The sequence below is a fragment of the Mizuhopecten yessoensis genome, unplaced genomic scaffold, assembly GCF_002113885.1.
Source record: "Mizuhopecten yessoensis strain PY_sf001 unplaced genomic scaffold, ASM211388v2 scaffold9985, whole genome shotgun sequence".
In the NCBI taxonomy this organism is placed as follows: Eukaryota; Metazoa; Mollusca; class Bivalvia; order Pectinida; family Pectinidae; genus Mizuhopecten; species Mizuhopecten yessoensis.
In genome coordinates, this window is record NW_018408321.1 from 682,059 (window position 1) to 700,076 (window position 18,018).

At 38.0% G+C, this 18,018-nt stretch overlaps 1 protein-coding gene across 1 annotated transcript; it reads left to right on the forward strand.

Moving 5' to 3' along the window:
• The first annotated feature begins 1,682 nt into the window (after positions 1-1,682).
• LOC110459172 lies at positions 1,683-17,797 on the forward strand. Its single transcript, XM_021511301.1, has 5 exons — positions 1,683-2,984; positions 6,090-6,230; positions 8,434-8,621; positions 10,183-10,425; positions 13,103-17,797. The coding sequence occupies exons 1-5, from the start codon at positions 1,910-1,912 to the stop codon at positions 14,465-14,467; spliced, it is 3,012 nt and encodes a 1,003-aa protein (XP_021366976.1). The 5' UTR covers positions 1,683-1,909; the 3' UTR covers positions 14,468-17,797.
• Positions 17,798-18,018: the final 221 nt, after the last annotated feature.

Consider the following 18,018-nt stretch of genomic DNA (forward strand, 5'->3'; position numbering starts at 1 on the left):
CATATAATATCATCAATCTACCGGCCGTATTTCTTCAAACATTATGATAAACCTTCACATGTTTTGCAATACTCTTTCTTCGGCATTTTAAATACTGTCATTGTGTATCCCCTCGCCGAAGGAACGAACCCCTCTAATGGGTCAAGGGGCAACCCACCGAGACGAAATCCGTTTAAGTTATCTTGTGCCGTCTTGCATTTTTTGTATATTTATATATAAGTTCAGGTATTATGGGTAATTTTAATATTGACACCCCCGGCCGCAACGAAGTTGTCCACAGTCTGTCTGTCAGTCGATTCATCTGACAGATAAAATACTGTCCAGAAAACTCTTCCTGAACTATTAAGCTGATTTCAACAAAACGTTTAAGGTATGATCGGTACATCATGTATAGTTGCACACCTGAAATATATTCCGGTTTCGAATTTCCCCGGTGATGTTTTTTTACTTATCATTTCAAGCCCTGGCTGGAAAATTTTCAAATTTATGTGCAATGAGACTTTCTGGGAATGGGCAAATTGTTGTGGTGCAAGATGGCCACCATGACGTATGATTGGCTGGAACTATAACAGTTGCAACTGTGCAACTTGAGTTATAGTATGGACTGGCTTTGTTCATATTATGTGGGGTGGTACAGCGGGGATATATATATAATTCTTTTAAAAATTCGGTTTTCAAGATGGCTGCATTGCCATCCGATTTTCTGAGACAATAACGGCGGTTATAACGTAAGTTCTATAAGGTCGACTTTGTTGATACTTTGATTGTCTGATTCAAAGTATGCTTTGTGACGACTTTATTTTTTTGGGATTCAAGATGGTTGGTATGGCCTCTGATTACCTGGGACAGTAACACTTTACTTGGCCGAGCATCAGAATGCTAGTGGCTGAAGTTCTTTTTCCTATTTTCAGCATTAGACATGTCCTGCGGAAACAATGAAATTAGAGCTAACTTCAACATGTTTTTAACATAGTATCGAGCGTAGTGAAGTATACCCTATATATATATTTTTTAAATATTCCGACCACAACATATACACTGTGTATTTCCAAACAAATTTTTGGATGCCCCAATAATTTGGACTTCAGTCGCATCCCTACCTCTGACAATGATGTATCAGATGAATAATAATTTGATAAAAATTGCATATTGATATGATTGGAATGGAACATAGCCACAGAAAAATAAAGATGCTCTGTCAGTTAATTTTTGTTTTAGAGAAAATCTTTTGTTAATCAGGGCCAAATTGAACTGTGTTTTTTCTATTGAAACAGTCTAATTCTATTATTATAAATATCATATTTTACCATACCAAAACTACACCTATGCCAAATAAGCATAACCCATGAAACTTTAAAAACTTGAGCGTCTACAAGTCTAATGAGAATGTAACGCTTAATTACCCACTTTGAAATTAGTTTGGCGATTTGCACTGATCAGTTATAAACAAATTATATCATGCAAAAAGAATGTGTTTTAATAACACCAGATACAATCCATGTGTTGTGTACATGCGGAAAACAAGAAGTTTGATATAAACAGCAACATAATGTGCGATAAATTGATCGCGCCCCGATTCCCAGACTAAGCACTGGCGCATAGCACACGAGGCCGAGTGAAGCGCCTTGATCTGTTCTCCGTGCCCTACCCGTTCATTAGTTGGCCTGCACTGTCGACACCAGCGACACCTATTGTCAGATTTTACGCAGGAAGAATGCATAGAATGATTCGCGCCAGTGGGATATTGTTCCAGCTTTCATCAAACACACGACATTATTTTCAACATGTGTATTTGACATAAATTTTTGAAAACAATGCATTTTATCAGAGAGTGAGTTTGGGTAATCAGAAGTTCCGCTTTGAAATATTTCGCGGAATATTATAGGCAAATAACATAAGCACAACAAACATGGCGGACACTGTGAACGGTGTTTTGGAAATGACTGCCGCACATGTATTGGGTCAAGATACTTTGATTGTATCGGGTGACGGCATACACAATTCAGAAAACGATGTTGCAGATGAAGATCTATTACAGCAAGCATTAGATGAAGCATCGGGCGATTTAGTGGCCACAAGTTTAACGCCAGAAGACGAATCTGTTGCTGTAAATATTGCCGATACGGTTGCAGATGGGACGTTCAACACATCACACGGTGTCGCGGGCGAAGTGACGTTTGATAATGTGACATATTCTGTAGTTACTGAAAGTGATAATGTAACGTATGCAGCCACATCTGGGGCCACGTTGGAGCCGTCGGACAGTTTATCAGAAGACGGGCCCCTGCACACCAGCATAAGTACTATAGAGGAGGGTGAGGATGATGGTGAACTAGGGGACACAGTAACCACAAGTTCAGGTGTATCTGTGAGACTTGTACCTGTTAATCAGGCGAGTGGGGCACCTCTTGGATCTAGTCAAAATCCCATTCGCATCATACAACAAGGTAATCAGTATACACCTGTACAACACCTCACTACAGAACAGCTGCAACAGATTATGCAGGTAGTGCAGGAGCAACAGGTAGCTAAAAGCACAGCACAGGAGGGTTCCAGTATTCTCTACAACCCCCAGACTAACACTCGCATTGTATACAGAGTTATCTACCCCTCAGAACTTCACAAGTCTGGTGGCAGTGGTACTCCTATCACACTCCAATCACAGGGACAGCAGACTGTTGTGCTAAGTCAAAGTAGTCGCAGACCTTACAAGAAACGCAAGTTAGAAGAAGATCCCGATAAACAACAGGATGGACCTGATTTATCCAAAGAGGAAAAAGAACTTAGAAAAAAACACAGGCCACGTACAAGATCGGGTAGAATATCTAAACCACCAAAGCACATGGTGAAAGACTATAAACATATTCACGTTTTAGATTGGGATGAGGATTATGATGATTCAGATGGAGGTTATTCAGACTTTAAATACAGTGAGGATGAACGAGAAGAGAGGGAGGGATCTGAATCAATAGGCATTGAGACAGGTATACCAATCAATAGCACAAATGGTTGTCTGGAGATGTATTACCATTCCAATATTATACATTTGTTATGTCAGTGATGTACAGTTCATTTAGCCCAATGCCTGGGGGTGTATACAATATAAAGTCACATTTTTAAACATTTCCTATGAAAAAAATAGTTCGACTGGTAGATTTTTTTCTAAATTTTCCTGAGAGCTACGCAAAATATGAAATTTTATATCCCTATAATTCATCACTGTATGTTTGTAATCAGTGTTGTCACTATAACCACACCAGGTTTCTATGTTTGTTGCCTCTCCAATGTATGTGTATGTATGTAACAGGAGAGAGAAATGCACTAGTACTGACAGACCAGGATTTGAACCCAGGACTCTCTAAACTCGAGATGGATGCGCATGCTCTACCAACTGAGCTACCTGGTCGTCATCAAATGACCCATTCTAGTTCTACTACATCCCTCCTTTCCTTTCCTTAAATCTTCAGCCCCTGAAAATAACATTATGCTTACAATCCAGGTTCGAGTTATCCCCTTCCCAAGCATTCATCCTAGTAATGGAAGCAAGGGTTGGTCGCAGGCAACCGTGTACTAGGTGAGAAAGAATACACGGCTTAACAGGGATTCAAACCTGGGACCCTCCAAACTCTACACAGATGCTCAATTGAGCTGCCTGGTTGGGGGTGCATCGAATGACCCAGTCCAGTTCCGCTACATGGAATTACCACCTAATCACTCTGTTACAATACCACTCCATGCTGCAAGGGTGTACAATTTCATATTTAAAATACTTCACCACAGGTTGATTTTCAAAAGTAACTTTTGTATGACCTTTATTTTTCAAATAAATATTGGAAATTTTTCACCAGTCCCATCATAAATCTTCAAGACCTACTTGTTGGGCTAGTGAAATCCTACACCCCTGATGTTGGTATCATGATAAGTGTTACCACTCCATTGTACATTTGTATATTGTCACTCCATCACTGTATGCTATGTACATGCAACGCATCAGGTGTTCTACTCTGCCTACCTTCCACATATGTAATACTTTGCAAATCAGTTCCAACGCCTGTATTTTTAGACGTCATACTGATTAGCTCGTGCTGTGAATACCTTCTACCAAGGTGTAGCTGACAATCAGTGCTTTTCCACTCCATCAATATTTGTCAGTTCTATGGTAGCTCCTGGTCCATAACATGTGATTTTTAAAACTTTTGGTCCCTTGGGGTGTTTTATAATTGTCACATATTGCAGTAAGTGCAATATCAATCTTTGACTGAGTGTGCACTTCTAATAACCACTTCGGATTATATATATATTTATTGGCTCACCTGGTCGAAGGACCAAGGTCCGTCAAGCTTATGCCATATACCGTGTCTTCCGTACGTCAACAATTTCTTCAAACAACTTCTTCATAACCTAAACCACTGATTGGAATTTAACTAAGTTTGATTGAAAACATCCCTAGGTGGTGGGGATTCAAAATTGTACAAATGGTGGGGTTGAGGGGCGGGGCCAAAAAGGGGCAAATTGGCTATATTGATATAAACGACTTCTGTAGAACTATGCAATGGATATCAATCATATTTGGTTGGAAGCATTCAATGGAGGCAGGGATTCAAAATTGTAAAAATGGTGGGGTTGAGGGGCGGGGCCAAAAAGGGGCAAATTGGCTATATTGATATAAACGACTTCTGTAGAACTATNTTAATTGGCTATATTGCTTTAAGCAACTTCTCTGGAACTAAGAGATAGATATCAACCATATTTGACTGGAAGGATCCGCAGGTAGTGGGGATTCAAAATTGTGTGAATGATGGGGCTGACCCCCAGGGGGCTGAGGGGCGGGGCCAAAAGGGGGCAATTTTTATGGGTCATAACTTTGAAATGGTTGAGATCCCCACCCCAAAACTATATATACAAATGCTGGGCATAAAGAGACGATTGCAGTTATGATATTAGAATTGATCCTGGGGTCTGGCCACCACCCTTAGAGGGGCCTAGTTTCGTCACAGCTTGGAAACAGTTGAGATCCCCACCCTATAACCATTCATAAAACAGCCTGGTATGAAAAATCTAGTGTTGCTACAAGAATTGGCCTTGGGGTCTGGCCCATTCCCTTGGATCTTGTTTGGAGAATATTTTTCATGATTGCTGAGATATCCAGATGAGCAATACAGGCCCTCTGGGCCTCTTGTATTACCATGGCCATTCCTATCCGTGTACAGTATGTACAATGTCTTTTGTGAAACAACATAAATAATGATTGTACATTTTGAAAAGAAACCTGTTCTAGCTTTAAAATCATGACTTTCATTTTATTACTCTCAAACACATTTTGACCATATAAAGCCACCTATTCAACATATTTAGTATTTTTCAAATGGCTTGCAAATTTGATTAATATCATCTGATGTTGTGTTGACTATATATAGGCTGTGGTTTTATTTTTAGGGCTTGTAATTCCAATATCCAATAAATAATTTTGCACTCCACAGTGAAGCAGACATGTAAATATAGGAATGGGTGGCTGATGAAATCAATTTTAGCTGGGTACATGGAATACATGTACAGCGCTGCTGTGGTTCTCCTATGTATACTTGTATATTCTTGTACATGGATGTATGTGCCATCATTATTAGTATCTCTGTTTTCTGTTCAAATTTGATGTAATTGATAACATATCTCTTGTCAAGTTTTAGGAATCATTCATGTTTGTTAAATTTACCTGTGTTTGTTTCCAATTTGAACCCTGCACATAATCTTGAAAATGTTGTCAGTAATGTATATATATTCTTGGGTGTAAAAAATGCCCCTTTCCGTTCAATACTTCCCTCCCTCTGACCTTTTCAACACGATGCTAATTTTTCCTATCGCTACTAGTACTTCTCTTAATCATGATAATTGCCCCTTCCCCTTCATAGATATTCAACTTCCCTTGATTGGTACTTTCCCCATTTTATACCACTTCTGCAAGTGATTTTGTTGACCTTTCCTTCACCACTTATCCCCAAATTATGCTCATCTCTTATGCAAATATGATATTTTGTATTGCAATATGTTGTGTGACTATTGATCTATATCCTAGCTGTGCTGTTATCTGACAGGTGTGGGACATCCTCGCCCGAAGAACTGGAAGTGCGAGACCTGTCACAAGTCTTATATTGGACGAGGTGGACTGGGCCGTCACTACCGACTCAACCCAGAACATGGCTCTGTTGATGACCTGCCCGAGGAAACTCTCCACTGTAGGTTTTCAATTGACCTTTGTTTTAGTACCATTCTTACTACCTGGTAGTTGCTTTAGGTGTTGTGTGTAACAAGTTTGTGTAGACTTCAAACTGCTCCTGGAGTTCAAAGTTTGTATCCACCAAACCTTAAAGGCCTAGGAATCATTTAGTTGCTTTCCTTGCAATTACTTTAAGGAGGAGGCTGGATAGTAATATGAATCTCTAATAACAAATCATAAGGTCATATGTATATTGAAATTGTAACAGTAGTAGTACCGTACCGATATCAGCATTTCTTAAGGAAAAAAACACATGGTTGTGTTGTGACTAACCTCAAGTGGGGGAAAAAAATCAAAACACTTCATGCATTGTCCAGAGCAAGAAGACATAATACCATGATAAACACACTTGTTCAGACTGTGATTCTATAGCTACTAGCCCTAGTAAGCTACTTTTATTTGTTGAAAAGGACATGAATTTTAACATATAGATGAGCCATACCATTTAAAAGAGTGGATGCTGTTATTTGACTTAACCATCTAGCATAACAGTGTAGCTATAACATCATGTGTAAAACTAAGTGTGAATAATTCTAAAGTTCAATACATCCATATAATTCTTGACAAGCCACTGAAATGTTATAGCTTTTTGTCATTTTGTTCACTTTTATCACTGTCTGGTAAACATGGTTTGTATAGATCATGTTTCACAAATTTAACAGGGAAACAGTTAAAATTCCCATCCTATAAACCACATATTTATGTAAGGCTTGTCTGGCTTGTATGTATATCATGGTTAAGGATTCTGGTGTTTGCAGTTAAAGGGAAGTCCTACCAAAACACCTTTTATGTTACTATGGCTCGTATTGCATATATATATATATATTGATATCTGCTGAGAACATCTCAAAAAGCATTTGTTATTTATTGTTTTATTAGCTCACCTGGCCCCAAGGGCCAAGTGAGCTTATGCCATGGCGCAGGGTCCGGTGTCCGTCAACTTTTTCCTTTAAAGCGCTACTAGTCCTTAACGGCTCAGAGGATTTTGACCAAATTTGGTCTGGAGCATCATTGGCCAAAGGGTTCTCAGTTTTGTATAAACGGAGGGTATGGTTGGTCCCCTTGGGGGCAGAGGGCAGGGCCAAATAGGGGGAAAATAGGTAAATCTTTAAAAATCTTCTCAACAAAAAGAAGTATTTTGACCAAATTTGTTCTAGAGCATCTTTGGATAAAGGACCCTCAAGTTTGTATAAATGGAGGGTGTGGCACCTCTGGGGGCAGAGGGGCAGGGCCCAATACGGGAAATAGAGTTTTTTTTTTCTCCTACTGTAAAAGTGAAGGGATTTAAACCAAATGCAGTCAGAAGCATGCTTAGGGACAAAAGAATCAATTTTGCATAAACTGAGGTGTGTGGGCCCCCTTCTTTGGGGTAGATGGGTGGGGCCCATAAGGGGAAATAGAGGAAAATATTAAAAAATCTTCTTCTTTTGTACCAATGAAGGGATTTTGACCAAATTTGGTCTGGAGCATCATTGGCCAAAGGGTTATCAGTTTTGTATAAATGGAGGGTATTGTTCCCTTGGGGGCAGAGGGCAGGGCCAAATAGGGAGAAAATAGGTAAATCTGTTAAAATCTTCTTCTCAACAAAAAGAAGGATTTCCACCAAATTTGATCTAGAGCATCTTTGGACAAAGGAGCCTCAAGTTTGTATAAAGGGAGGGTGTGGCCCCTCTGGGGGCAGATGGCTGGACCCAAAAGGGGAAATGGGGGAATTATTTTCTCCTACTAGACAAGCGAAGGGATTCAAACCAAATGCAGTCAGAAGCATGCTTAGAGACAAAAGAATCAATTTTGTATTAACTGAGGTGTAAGGGCCCCCTTTCTTGGGGCAGATGGGTGGGGCCCATTATGGAAAATAATAGAGGAAAATATCAAAGATCCTTCTCTTGTTCTAGAGCATCCTTGGGCAAAGGAAATTTAATATGTATAAATGATAGATGTGCCCCCTCCCTTTGAATGTGGTTGAAGTACAATGACGAGAGCAATTTTTTTACACATTTATCTTTCAATTAGAGTACATGTACTGGTTTATAGCAATGTTGATTTTATTGTAACTTATTCTTAATTTGCGAGTGATGTTATTTTCAAATATTGGTTGTTTGTATTCGGCCAGTAAATGTGGTATAGATCTACTAAATAATAGGTCAATGGTTTTGTTTCAGCTTTTGCCAGGGTTTCCCATAATGGTCTAAGCAACAGTACAGGTAATTTGTCGGAGGACAGTAATACTCAGGACTCCATCTCTGGGATCCCCTCCACTGGGACACCCAACAAGATGTTCCATCAGCGAGGAGGATACCGGGGACGCAACTTTGAAAATCCACTCAAGCGAAAAAATAAACTGCGAGATGTATGTATATAACTGCAGTGATGTAACCAGAGATTCCTTGTGATTTAAGAAGGAAAGAATAATGGCTTCATTGACAGTCATTACAAAATTAAAATACTTGTAGTGTGCAAATTTGTAATTTTGGTCAGATGTCAGATCATGTTGAATATTTTTTCAATTCTTTTAAAATAGCTCAAAGATGTTTGTACAATGTTATATATTTGGTCAATTGATTTATCAAAGCACAGGTTTCATGACAATGAAATGTACATGTGATGCTACACTGATTCATGAGGATTTATTAACAGCCCGACTACACAGGTTTCATATTAGGTGCATGATTACACAGGTTCCATATTTACTCCTATAACATAAGAGGCCGCTGGTCGGCCTTTTTTCTATCGGATATGATTTTGCCACCTGGCGCCTGTCAAGAGTATCTTGCGGTGTAAACCTCTAACACTGTTGGAGTAGTTTCACATTATGAGGTGCCCAACCACACAGGTTTCATATTATTAGCTGTTTGATTACACAGGTTAAATATATTGATATTATGACTATACAGAATCTGTATGATTAGGTTCTGACTTGACAGGGGTCATCATGTGGTGTTGTACTGCTCTACTAACGTAAGATGCCTACAGACATCCCAATACACACTTTTTCTCTCACTACTGTTAGTGCAAGATAGAGTTGTCCAGGGCAAGAAAAAGGTGTAGGAAATTCTTATCTTTCTGATGTGCTTCTACAGTGATGTGACTTCATGAACATGGGAAAATTGTGATGCAATGTGGAAAATGACGACATTATAAAATTTAGACTATTATATGTTTTCATGGGCCTGACTATTTCTGAGCTTGTTCTGGTAATTGGAATGAGAGAAAAATTGTTTTTCATTCCCAGGAGTTTAGGATAGGAAAACCCCACCCTCAATTCAAATTGAACAAAATCTTCTACAAGCCACAGGTTTTACTCAATTTGATAACCCCCCTACGGAAATTTCCATATCCTAAATCATAGGCATAAAAGAGACTTAAATTCGTTTTGAAACTGGAATAGTGTCATGAATGCATCATTAAACACCAATTTGATATTGCAAAGTGGAACTATTAAAAAAAATTGGGATATTTTTCCTTCCAAAAGTTGAAGGTACATCTTTATGACCCCATTTTAACATCCACCAAGGGTCGGAATGGGTAAACATGTTACCCGTTCCCCTGACTGACTGCAGTATTAGTACAATTAGACAAAATGTCTCGATTCAGCCCACTGTGGCTTAGTTAGTTGTTTTCAGCGGTTCAGAGTCGAGACACCGACCATTTACACTCTTTGCTTGACCATGGAAACAGACGTTTCGAAAACTCGCAAAATAATTGTTCTATTCCTGTTTGTGTTCAAAACAAACTTAGTCTTTATTATTCATACCAAACTGATGAATCTTACATTTGAAAGAATTGTACTGAAGAAAATCTGGTCTTAAATTAATTCCTCTTGTATGTAGTCCCAGTACTAAGTTCAATGTTTTCATGCTGCTGATCTGTTTGTATGGAGTCCCTGTGCTGAGTTTATTGTTGTGTTACAGCTGATCCGACAGTGTGAGGATGAGGAGCTGATGGAGGTGGTCCTGCCTCGCCTCGCCCAGGTCATCACTCTCTGGGAATTTCTCCTCATGAAAGTAGAGAAGGGCAAGCCATCCCTCCCTCATGTTGACGACATCTACCACGAGTTTGAGGCACTTTCCAAACAAGTTCAGAAATTCTGCAAAACCTATCTGAAGCCACTAGCTAACACAGAAAATAACATCAGCAATGTAAAAAAGTTAAAGGTAAATAAAATATGGTGGAACCTGCATAGAAAGATATTCTATTAGCCAGAGAAGAATGTTTCAATAACCAATTTATTGTAATAAATGATCAAGCTATTTGCCATTGATTTTAGGTTGTCTGGACTAGATGTGAGATGCCCTATGATCATCAGACATAGATAAATGTGGAAACAGTGGGAGATGTTAATGTAATAATTGAAATTATTAAATTATCTGTTTTCTTTGTTATTTATATCAATGAGTTGGAAAATTTCAAGAAAAAAATGCTTTTTATGGTCGTAATGATCTGCTTTGATCAATACCTCAGAACTAGTGTTAACCTGCATCCTAGCTTGCGATACTGTCAAGTAACAGTCAATAGGGTGAGAGAAGTGATATCAACGATCATGATTTAGCGATGAAAAATGGTGTTACCTTTTGTCTCATGAAGTGTCAAACTTGTGAAGAGTCATAAAATGCATGATTTTATTTTGTATCAAAATTTGCACTAGAAAATGTCTGATCATTTCATGAATGAGCATCAAACTTAATATATATCAGACAGTTACTTCTTGGGAAGATGGTTTGTCGTATTGTAAAACGAGGTCACTATGACCTCAATTTGACCTTTGAAATTGACCTCAAGTACTAAAATTATGATTTTGAGACCATTTATCAGCTACGGTTTCATGAATTGGCATTAGACTTTGTTTATTGGTACTTAATGGATGGCATTTTGTTGTCCTAAATGGGCACATTGTGACCTCAATTTGACCTTTCACCTTGACCTCAAGTACCGGTACTGAAATGCAGTATAATAAAAGTTTCCAAAGCATATCTTGACTACCTTTTTTTAATGGACTTCAACTTAAAGTGGCTCCACACTTTCGCAATTAACCAGCAAAATTCGTTGAAACTTTCATATAATGGTTATGCGACTACGTAGAGTTGATTTTATGAAAATCTAAACATTCCGATAGTTTGGGGACTTATTTGGAAAAAATACCAAACAATTGAATTTTCGTCAATTTTAATATTTTCTGTTTTTTGTGTGTGTGGCATTGTTCAGAACAATGACAACAAAAATAAAATGAAAAGAAGCATTTCTAATTAACCCTACAAATATTTTATTAATCGCAAAATAGGTAACACATGTTACACAAAGTGTTTTTTATTGAATTGTAATGATAAAAGTGATTATCTATAAGCTAAAAGCAAACAGGACACAACGATCTATACATATAGAGTGGGAAATTGAACAAAATATACACAATGGCTTTATAATTAATTTATTTTACATTTTACAATCACTTCGATCCGGGTGTGAGTTATCTTCCCTAAAAAAAATCGGAACTTTTTGCAGAGGGGTGACGTTTACACAAAGACAGTTCACTCGGTTTACATATAACAAAAATGCTGGAAATAAATCAAAAATATGATATTAAAATTATCAATTTATTGTTCTTTAATGGAACCAAATTACCATCAGTCATGTATACACTTTGGACATCATTCCACAGTCCGCTAACTCACGGTATATTTATAATTACATGTCAGGTACATATGTGACCAGAGGCTATCGCATGGTATGCCGTTCTCACGTGCACTCACACATGCATTTCATAGGTATCTTGATATTTTACAAAACATTATTTTCACAGAGTAAGAAGACTACATTTGTAAACACGATTGTAACAGCGAAAATCGTAACGACCTCGAGCTTATGAACTCGTGTAAGCACGCGATATGCACATGTGAGGTCGGTACGTCCGCATTCCATGCGTTTCCTATATNTACGTGTGATTATACATTTCCCGTTAAAATCTCGATATTGAGTGTTGACATATCATCAGCACGCACGTGTACTATTGTTTACCAGGGGCCTGTTCTTTTATGCAGAGCAAACGGTTTGACCGTTTATAAATGTAACAATTTCGAGTATAAATCCTGGCGGACCTGCAAAGGTGTATGCAGGCCTTGCAAGGCTTTTTCAAGGCTCGCCTGAAAGCAGCATCAGATTACTAGGTCCCACCTTATTTAATAAACAAACAACAGTGGTCCGATCGGTTTGACCGTTTAAACGAAAGGGCCCAGGTGTAACTATAATTTGCACTACGATATTGAATGCCCGATATGCAATGCGGAAATGACGACATGGTGTACATGCACATTTCGATCAAGATAATTGAGTCCGAGCTGTACTTTTTCCGGAAGTATGTTACGAAAATGGACGGTTGACGATGGTTCTTTATAATCAATGAACATGTCGAGCGATAAAATCCATTCAGTTCAACCTCAATGTGGCCTCAAGCTAAACATACAGTGTAGACCTAAGTTATCTACCATTTTATGGAAAAAGTAAGACTTGATGTGAATGTCAGTTGGTCAAAATGTGGTATATTGAAATGAGGTTTATGAGGTCAAAAACCAACTAGTTGACCTTGACCTCAAGTACCTAACACTATATACATTTGCAGGAAGCAGAGTCATCTGTATAGCCAATGGTTTAAGTAAAATCTAGTTATATCTGAATTCTCTTACTACTTTCATTGAAAGAGTTTAAATTAACAGTGAGCAATATTATCTGTTTTATGATGACATGTTATCACTTCAAACAATACCTTGGATACTTCATACAATCATGTATAAACTTTATCTAATAAAATGTCTGATTTTCACTCTTTCTGTTTTGATACAGGTGGAGAACAAAGGTATGGCTGAGGTGCTTAATTTGGAGCTAAATACATATGAAGTAAAAGAGATTCCTGCCAGTGAGTTATCAACATTCCACTATAGACAAATATCTAGTGACCCTGCACGTGTAGACATCAGCCTCAAGCCTCGTGTGAAACGTGTGGAGTATGTCACCCAGCGACAGTTGCTCTCCAAGATGGCCGCTGGGAAGCAGCTGACAAGGACCACGTTGGGTGGCTCAGGTGGAAATAATTTTGTGTTCACAACAGGGCGACCAGTTGTCATGGAGGCAAGTAACGGTAAAATGTCTTCCTCTTCAACTACGGCATTGCTTGACAATCAAAAGTTTGGTAAGATAGACAGTATCGTGCAATCAGTTACACCAGTGTCCTCAACACAGCCAAGGTTTGTGACAGTGTCAGCAGCACCTAGTCATGGAGGCACGGTGCTCACATCGTCTAATACAAACAGTCTGGCACAGGGGGTCGGTAAACAGTCCAGTAGTATGCCAGTAGTTATACAAACGGTGGAGTCTAAACCAGGCATTAAACCAAGTGTTGTGGGTGGTATCAGTTTACTACCACCAAACCTTGCCTCGCTGGCAAACGCTCAGAAGGCGTCCACGTCACAGCCAGTGACTGTGAGTATGACATCTAATCTAGTTCAGTCCTCAACACCTACTAACACGATAGTAATTCAGTCACTGCCCAACCAATCTCCCTCAAATACAGTCGTAGAAAACTTACTGGAAGCTAGCTCCATGGACAGATCTGCAAATGACAACCAACAAAACAGTGTTACCTCATTGACTGGGCCCCTGACTTCTGTACCAATGTCTGTGGTACATGGTCTAGTAATTGAGGAGTCAGCGATTCAGCTGTCCTCCCTCTCCCCAGTCACCAACGGGGAGAAAAACATGGATATTTCTGTTGTGGTTGAGGAGGAGGAGGAGGAACAAGATAACTCTCCACAGGAGGAGTTACAAAAGTCCCTTGATACAGACACAATTTTATGTAAAAACGAGGTTGAGAGCCTTGACAATATAATGGATACCAGTGATACCATTGTGGAAGCTACGGGAGAATTTCAGGAAGCGGAAATGGTGCAACTAGTACAGGACCAGATTCTGGAGGAGGAGGGTGTGGAGGGCATACAGGTGCCCTCGGACCACATCATCACTGCCTCAAATATCTACCAGACAGCTGATGGCATAATTATCATCCAGAACCAAGATGGGAGCACGGTACAACTCCAGGGTGGGGACGGAGAGCCCATTCCCTTGGAAACTGTACAGGCCCTGCTGGCCATGGACGGACAGCTTTTACAGACCACACTGGAAGAAGGGGAACAACTCCAGCTCGACCAGTAAATATGGACATTGAAACTGCAATAATATCACTAGATCGTAATAGCTATAGACCATGTTGAGGGGAGGGAAACAACAGTTCTAATTATATTACAGCACTTTTGGCTAGTACAAATTTAGTTATATAATATAAGCTTCTACCTGGATAAATCTCACTTACTCCTTCACTGTTTTGTAATTTGTAACTTTTGACAGACAACACATTACAGGAAACTTGTCAAATTTGCAGCATTACTTGCTCTTTTGTAAGACATAGCTATTCTGATAATAGGTATAATTCATGAAAACAATGTATTTCAGTCAAAACTGTTGCACAAATGTATCTGTTTAGAGTTCTGTTGTATAGCCGGAATTCCCCAGCTGTAGTATGAATACTTTCTGTATACATTTTTGGACAAGAACATTATTCATAAAATAGTACCGTGATGTAGGTAAATCAAAATTTTCATTGGAATTAAATTGAGTACTGGTTTCCAGGCTTGGTTTAGTAGGGATACAAAGTATAGTATACCATCACTGTAGACAATGACATAAATTTGTGAAATCGTTAAATTTTAAGTGTATGGGAAAGCGGTTGACTCTATGGCCTGGTTATAATTAAAACAAAACTTGTAGCTGTAGTGAAATCAGATGTTAACTCCTCTAAAAAATTCTCTTTCCCCAGAATAAATTCAACATCTTCCACATCTAGTCAATAAATTGAAGACGTATATCTTTTTTTCTCAACTTTTGGAATTTAAATTAAAAAGTTTAAACAAAGTCAAGTGAAGTTAACTTTTAGTTATAGTTGTAATTTTGTAATTTTGGATTTAAACATAGTAACTAGCTTTAAGGATCTCTGTGCCACTGCAGGCAAAACACTTAAGAGAATTCCACTGTAGTTTTTTGTACTTACAGCAACCTCCTTTATTTCATTTTGGATAATTGTAGTGCGACTAACTATCATGACTCGGTCAAGGTACTACAGTACTACTAGAGCAACAGTATAATGAATAGAGGTCCTGGGTTTGAATCCTGGTATATATGGTGCCATTGCAATTTAACACATTTCGAACACTGTTGTTACTTTTTTGTTTTTTTCATCTAAATAACTTTTTCAATAAAGTTTTGCAAGATATTTTTTTCATATATATGTCAGATCTATAGACATGTCAAAAAGATATTTCCGACGTAGAGGTTCAGTTTTTGGCAGTGGTACAGGGGTCCATGTACACCTTTATTAAAGTGTAGCTTTTATGTGTTGAGCTACCACTTGTCTATAACTGTCGGTTAGATCATCTGCCAAGTACTTCTTTCTATCTGGCTATGAAAAAAAAAATACACACACAAAAACTTTTTCTCAAATTCACCAGCCCAGAAAGATATAGGTATAAGAGGAAGGTGTTAATTAGCCTTCACACAAGTTTTATTTCAGAAAGTTGTTGATGACTTGGTTTTCCTTGACCCAGGTATCTTTGTCAAGTGTTTATGTATACCGGGAAATGTTAGTCACAGTGCAGCTGCCCTTTTCACTCTCCATTATGAGGACAAATCTCTCAAAAATCTCTCAAAAACTTTTCACTGCAGTTAAATTTATGCCTTTTCGTCCTCTGCAATAAGGGCAAATTTATCATAATGGCCAATGTGACAGCACAGTTTACCCTATATAGTCATTACATGCAAAGACAAAATGTATACTGGATAAATAAGGTTTTTTTCACTGGGCAAATGTTTCAGGACAGTGTGAGTGAATATCATTACACATGTTTCCATACATAGAATTTCCATTATGAAGGGTAACATTTGCTTCAGTTCCCTTGAGCAAGTATACAGTACACAGTGCCAGGTAGTGAGCTTTACCGATCCCAAATCACAACATAAGGTGTTGTCTACAATGACCAGGATATAGTTACTAGAAGTTAAAGGTCAAAAGAATGAATACATTGAAGATGTGATATACCAACCTGAAGCAGTAAATCACACTGAATTCATATTAAGGCAGAATAAAGTACAGTCAATCTTCGATGTTTCAAACTTTGCGAGACTATCTGGGAAAATTAAAAACATTGAGACTTTGACTCGCAAATGTTGATCTTCATTTTCTTTTTAGATTTTGCATATACTGCATAAGACCAAGTGTGGTTTGGAAGTGATGGAACACTGGGCTAAAAACTCATTTGAAATCTGTAATCATTGGTTTTATACAATTAGAAAAAATGTGTCATGTACACTGTATATAGTTTGCATGTTTGGGTGTTAAAATGACCCCTGGACACACTAATATTCTTGTACAGGTAATTGTTTTACTTTTATTTATTAGTTGTAATTTCCAATGATTTCCTAATGATAGGACCTTGATTGTAGTTTGAAACGGTGAGAAATTTGACTCATCAAAGTTTGATTCATAAAGGGAATATCAGTAGAGTTGTATAAAGATCGACAAAGCCAGTAATTTGAATCTTCAAAGTTTGATTTATAGAAGTTTGACTGTACTTTGGTCATGATTTAAATATTTTGTGAATGTTTGTAGTGCTAATGTATACTGGACTACACCTGACACGTTGTAATGTGTATGTGTACCGTGATATCAGTAGTTTACGTCAAGAGAGAAGACAGTTGGACGTGCAAGGTTTGGAATGGAAGGTTTAGGTATGATTCGGTACCTTTATAGAAAATTATGAGTTCAAAATATTTTGAATATTGTACATTTTTTTGAGATGTTAAATATCAGGCTGTTATGAATTGTGCGAGAGACATATTGTCGATGTACCAATTATAACACTCCTAGTTTTGCGCACTCTGCTATAGTTAACATTTCAGCGCAATAAAGAGTTGGTGTCGAGACGTTTTCTTCAATAGTTTACAATATTGTTAGAATGGAAATAATTTATAAACAATGTACATGATTAAGTGCTCCAAGCTAGTGTCAAAAGTGCTAAACTGTGTCAAGTGTTACAAGTATGCTTACAGAGGGGTGGTAGACCATGTGATGTGAGCTTTGCCAGATATGTTATTACTGGTGAAATACTGGAACATCCAATATTAATAGTCCTACAGCCATAGTGGAATCTAGGATTTATGGCAGAGCAAATCTTGCTATAAAATATGTGTAGCAATATCATGTTTTTATACAAAGTTGTATTATACATTCTGTTCATTGTCAAACAGTTGTAACAGATTACATATTTATTGGCAAACAGTTACAAATTACTGTATATGTAAGACCTGTCTTTGTTCTAATACCAGGAAATATTGAAAGATAGTGAGAATTCTTTTCAAAGAGCAGCTATAGAAATTTTAATAAATATCTTAAACTTTTTGCAAAGACAGTTTAATGTATTAAAATTCTTACTCCTTGGATGTATGGACTGATGTGTTGTTTTTGGTTGTCAGTAGTTCAAGATTGATTATAAGCCTATGCAATGATGTAGTGTGTGGTCAGAAAGGCCAAGTGACGTTGGTGGTACAGCCTCTCCACTGTCTGTCAACTTTCAATAAAACCCCTCTACTGTTCAAGAACAGCCGAGTTGATTTTGACTCCATGGTTTGGATTATTGTTGAACCAAGGAGAGGCA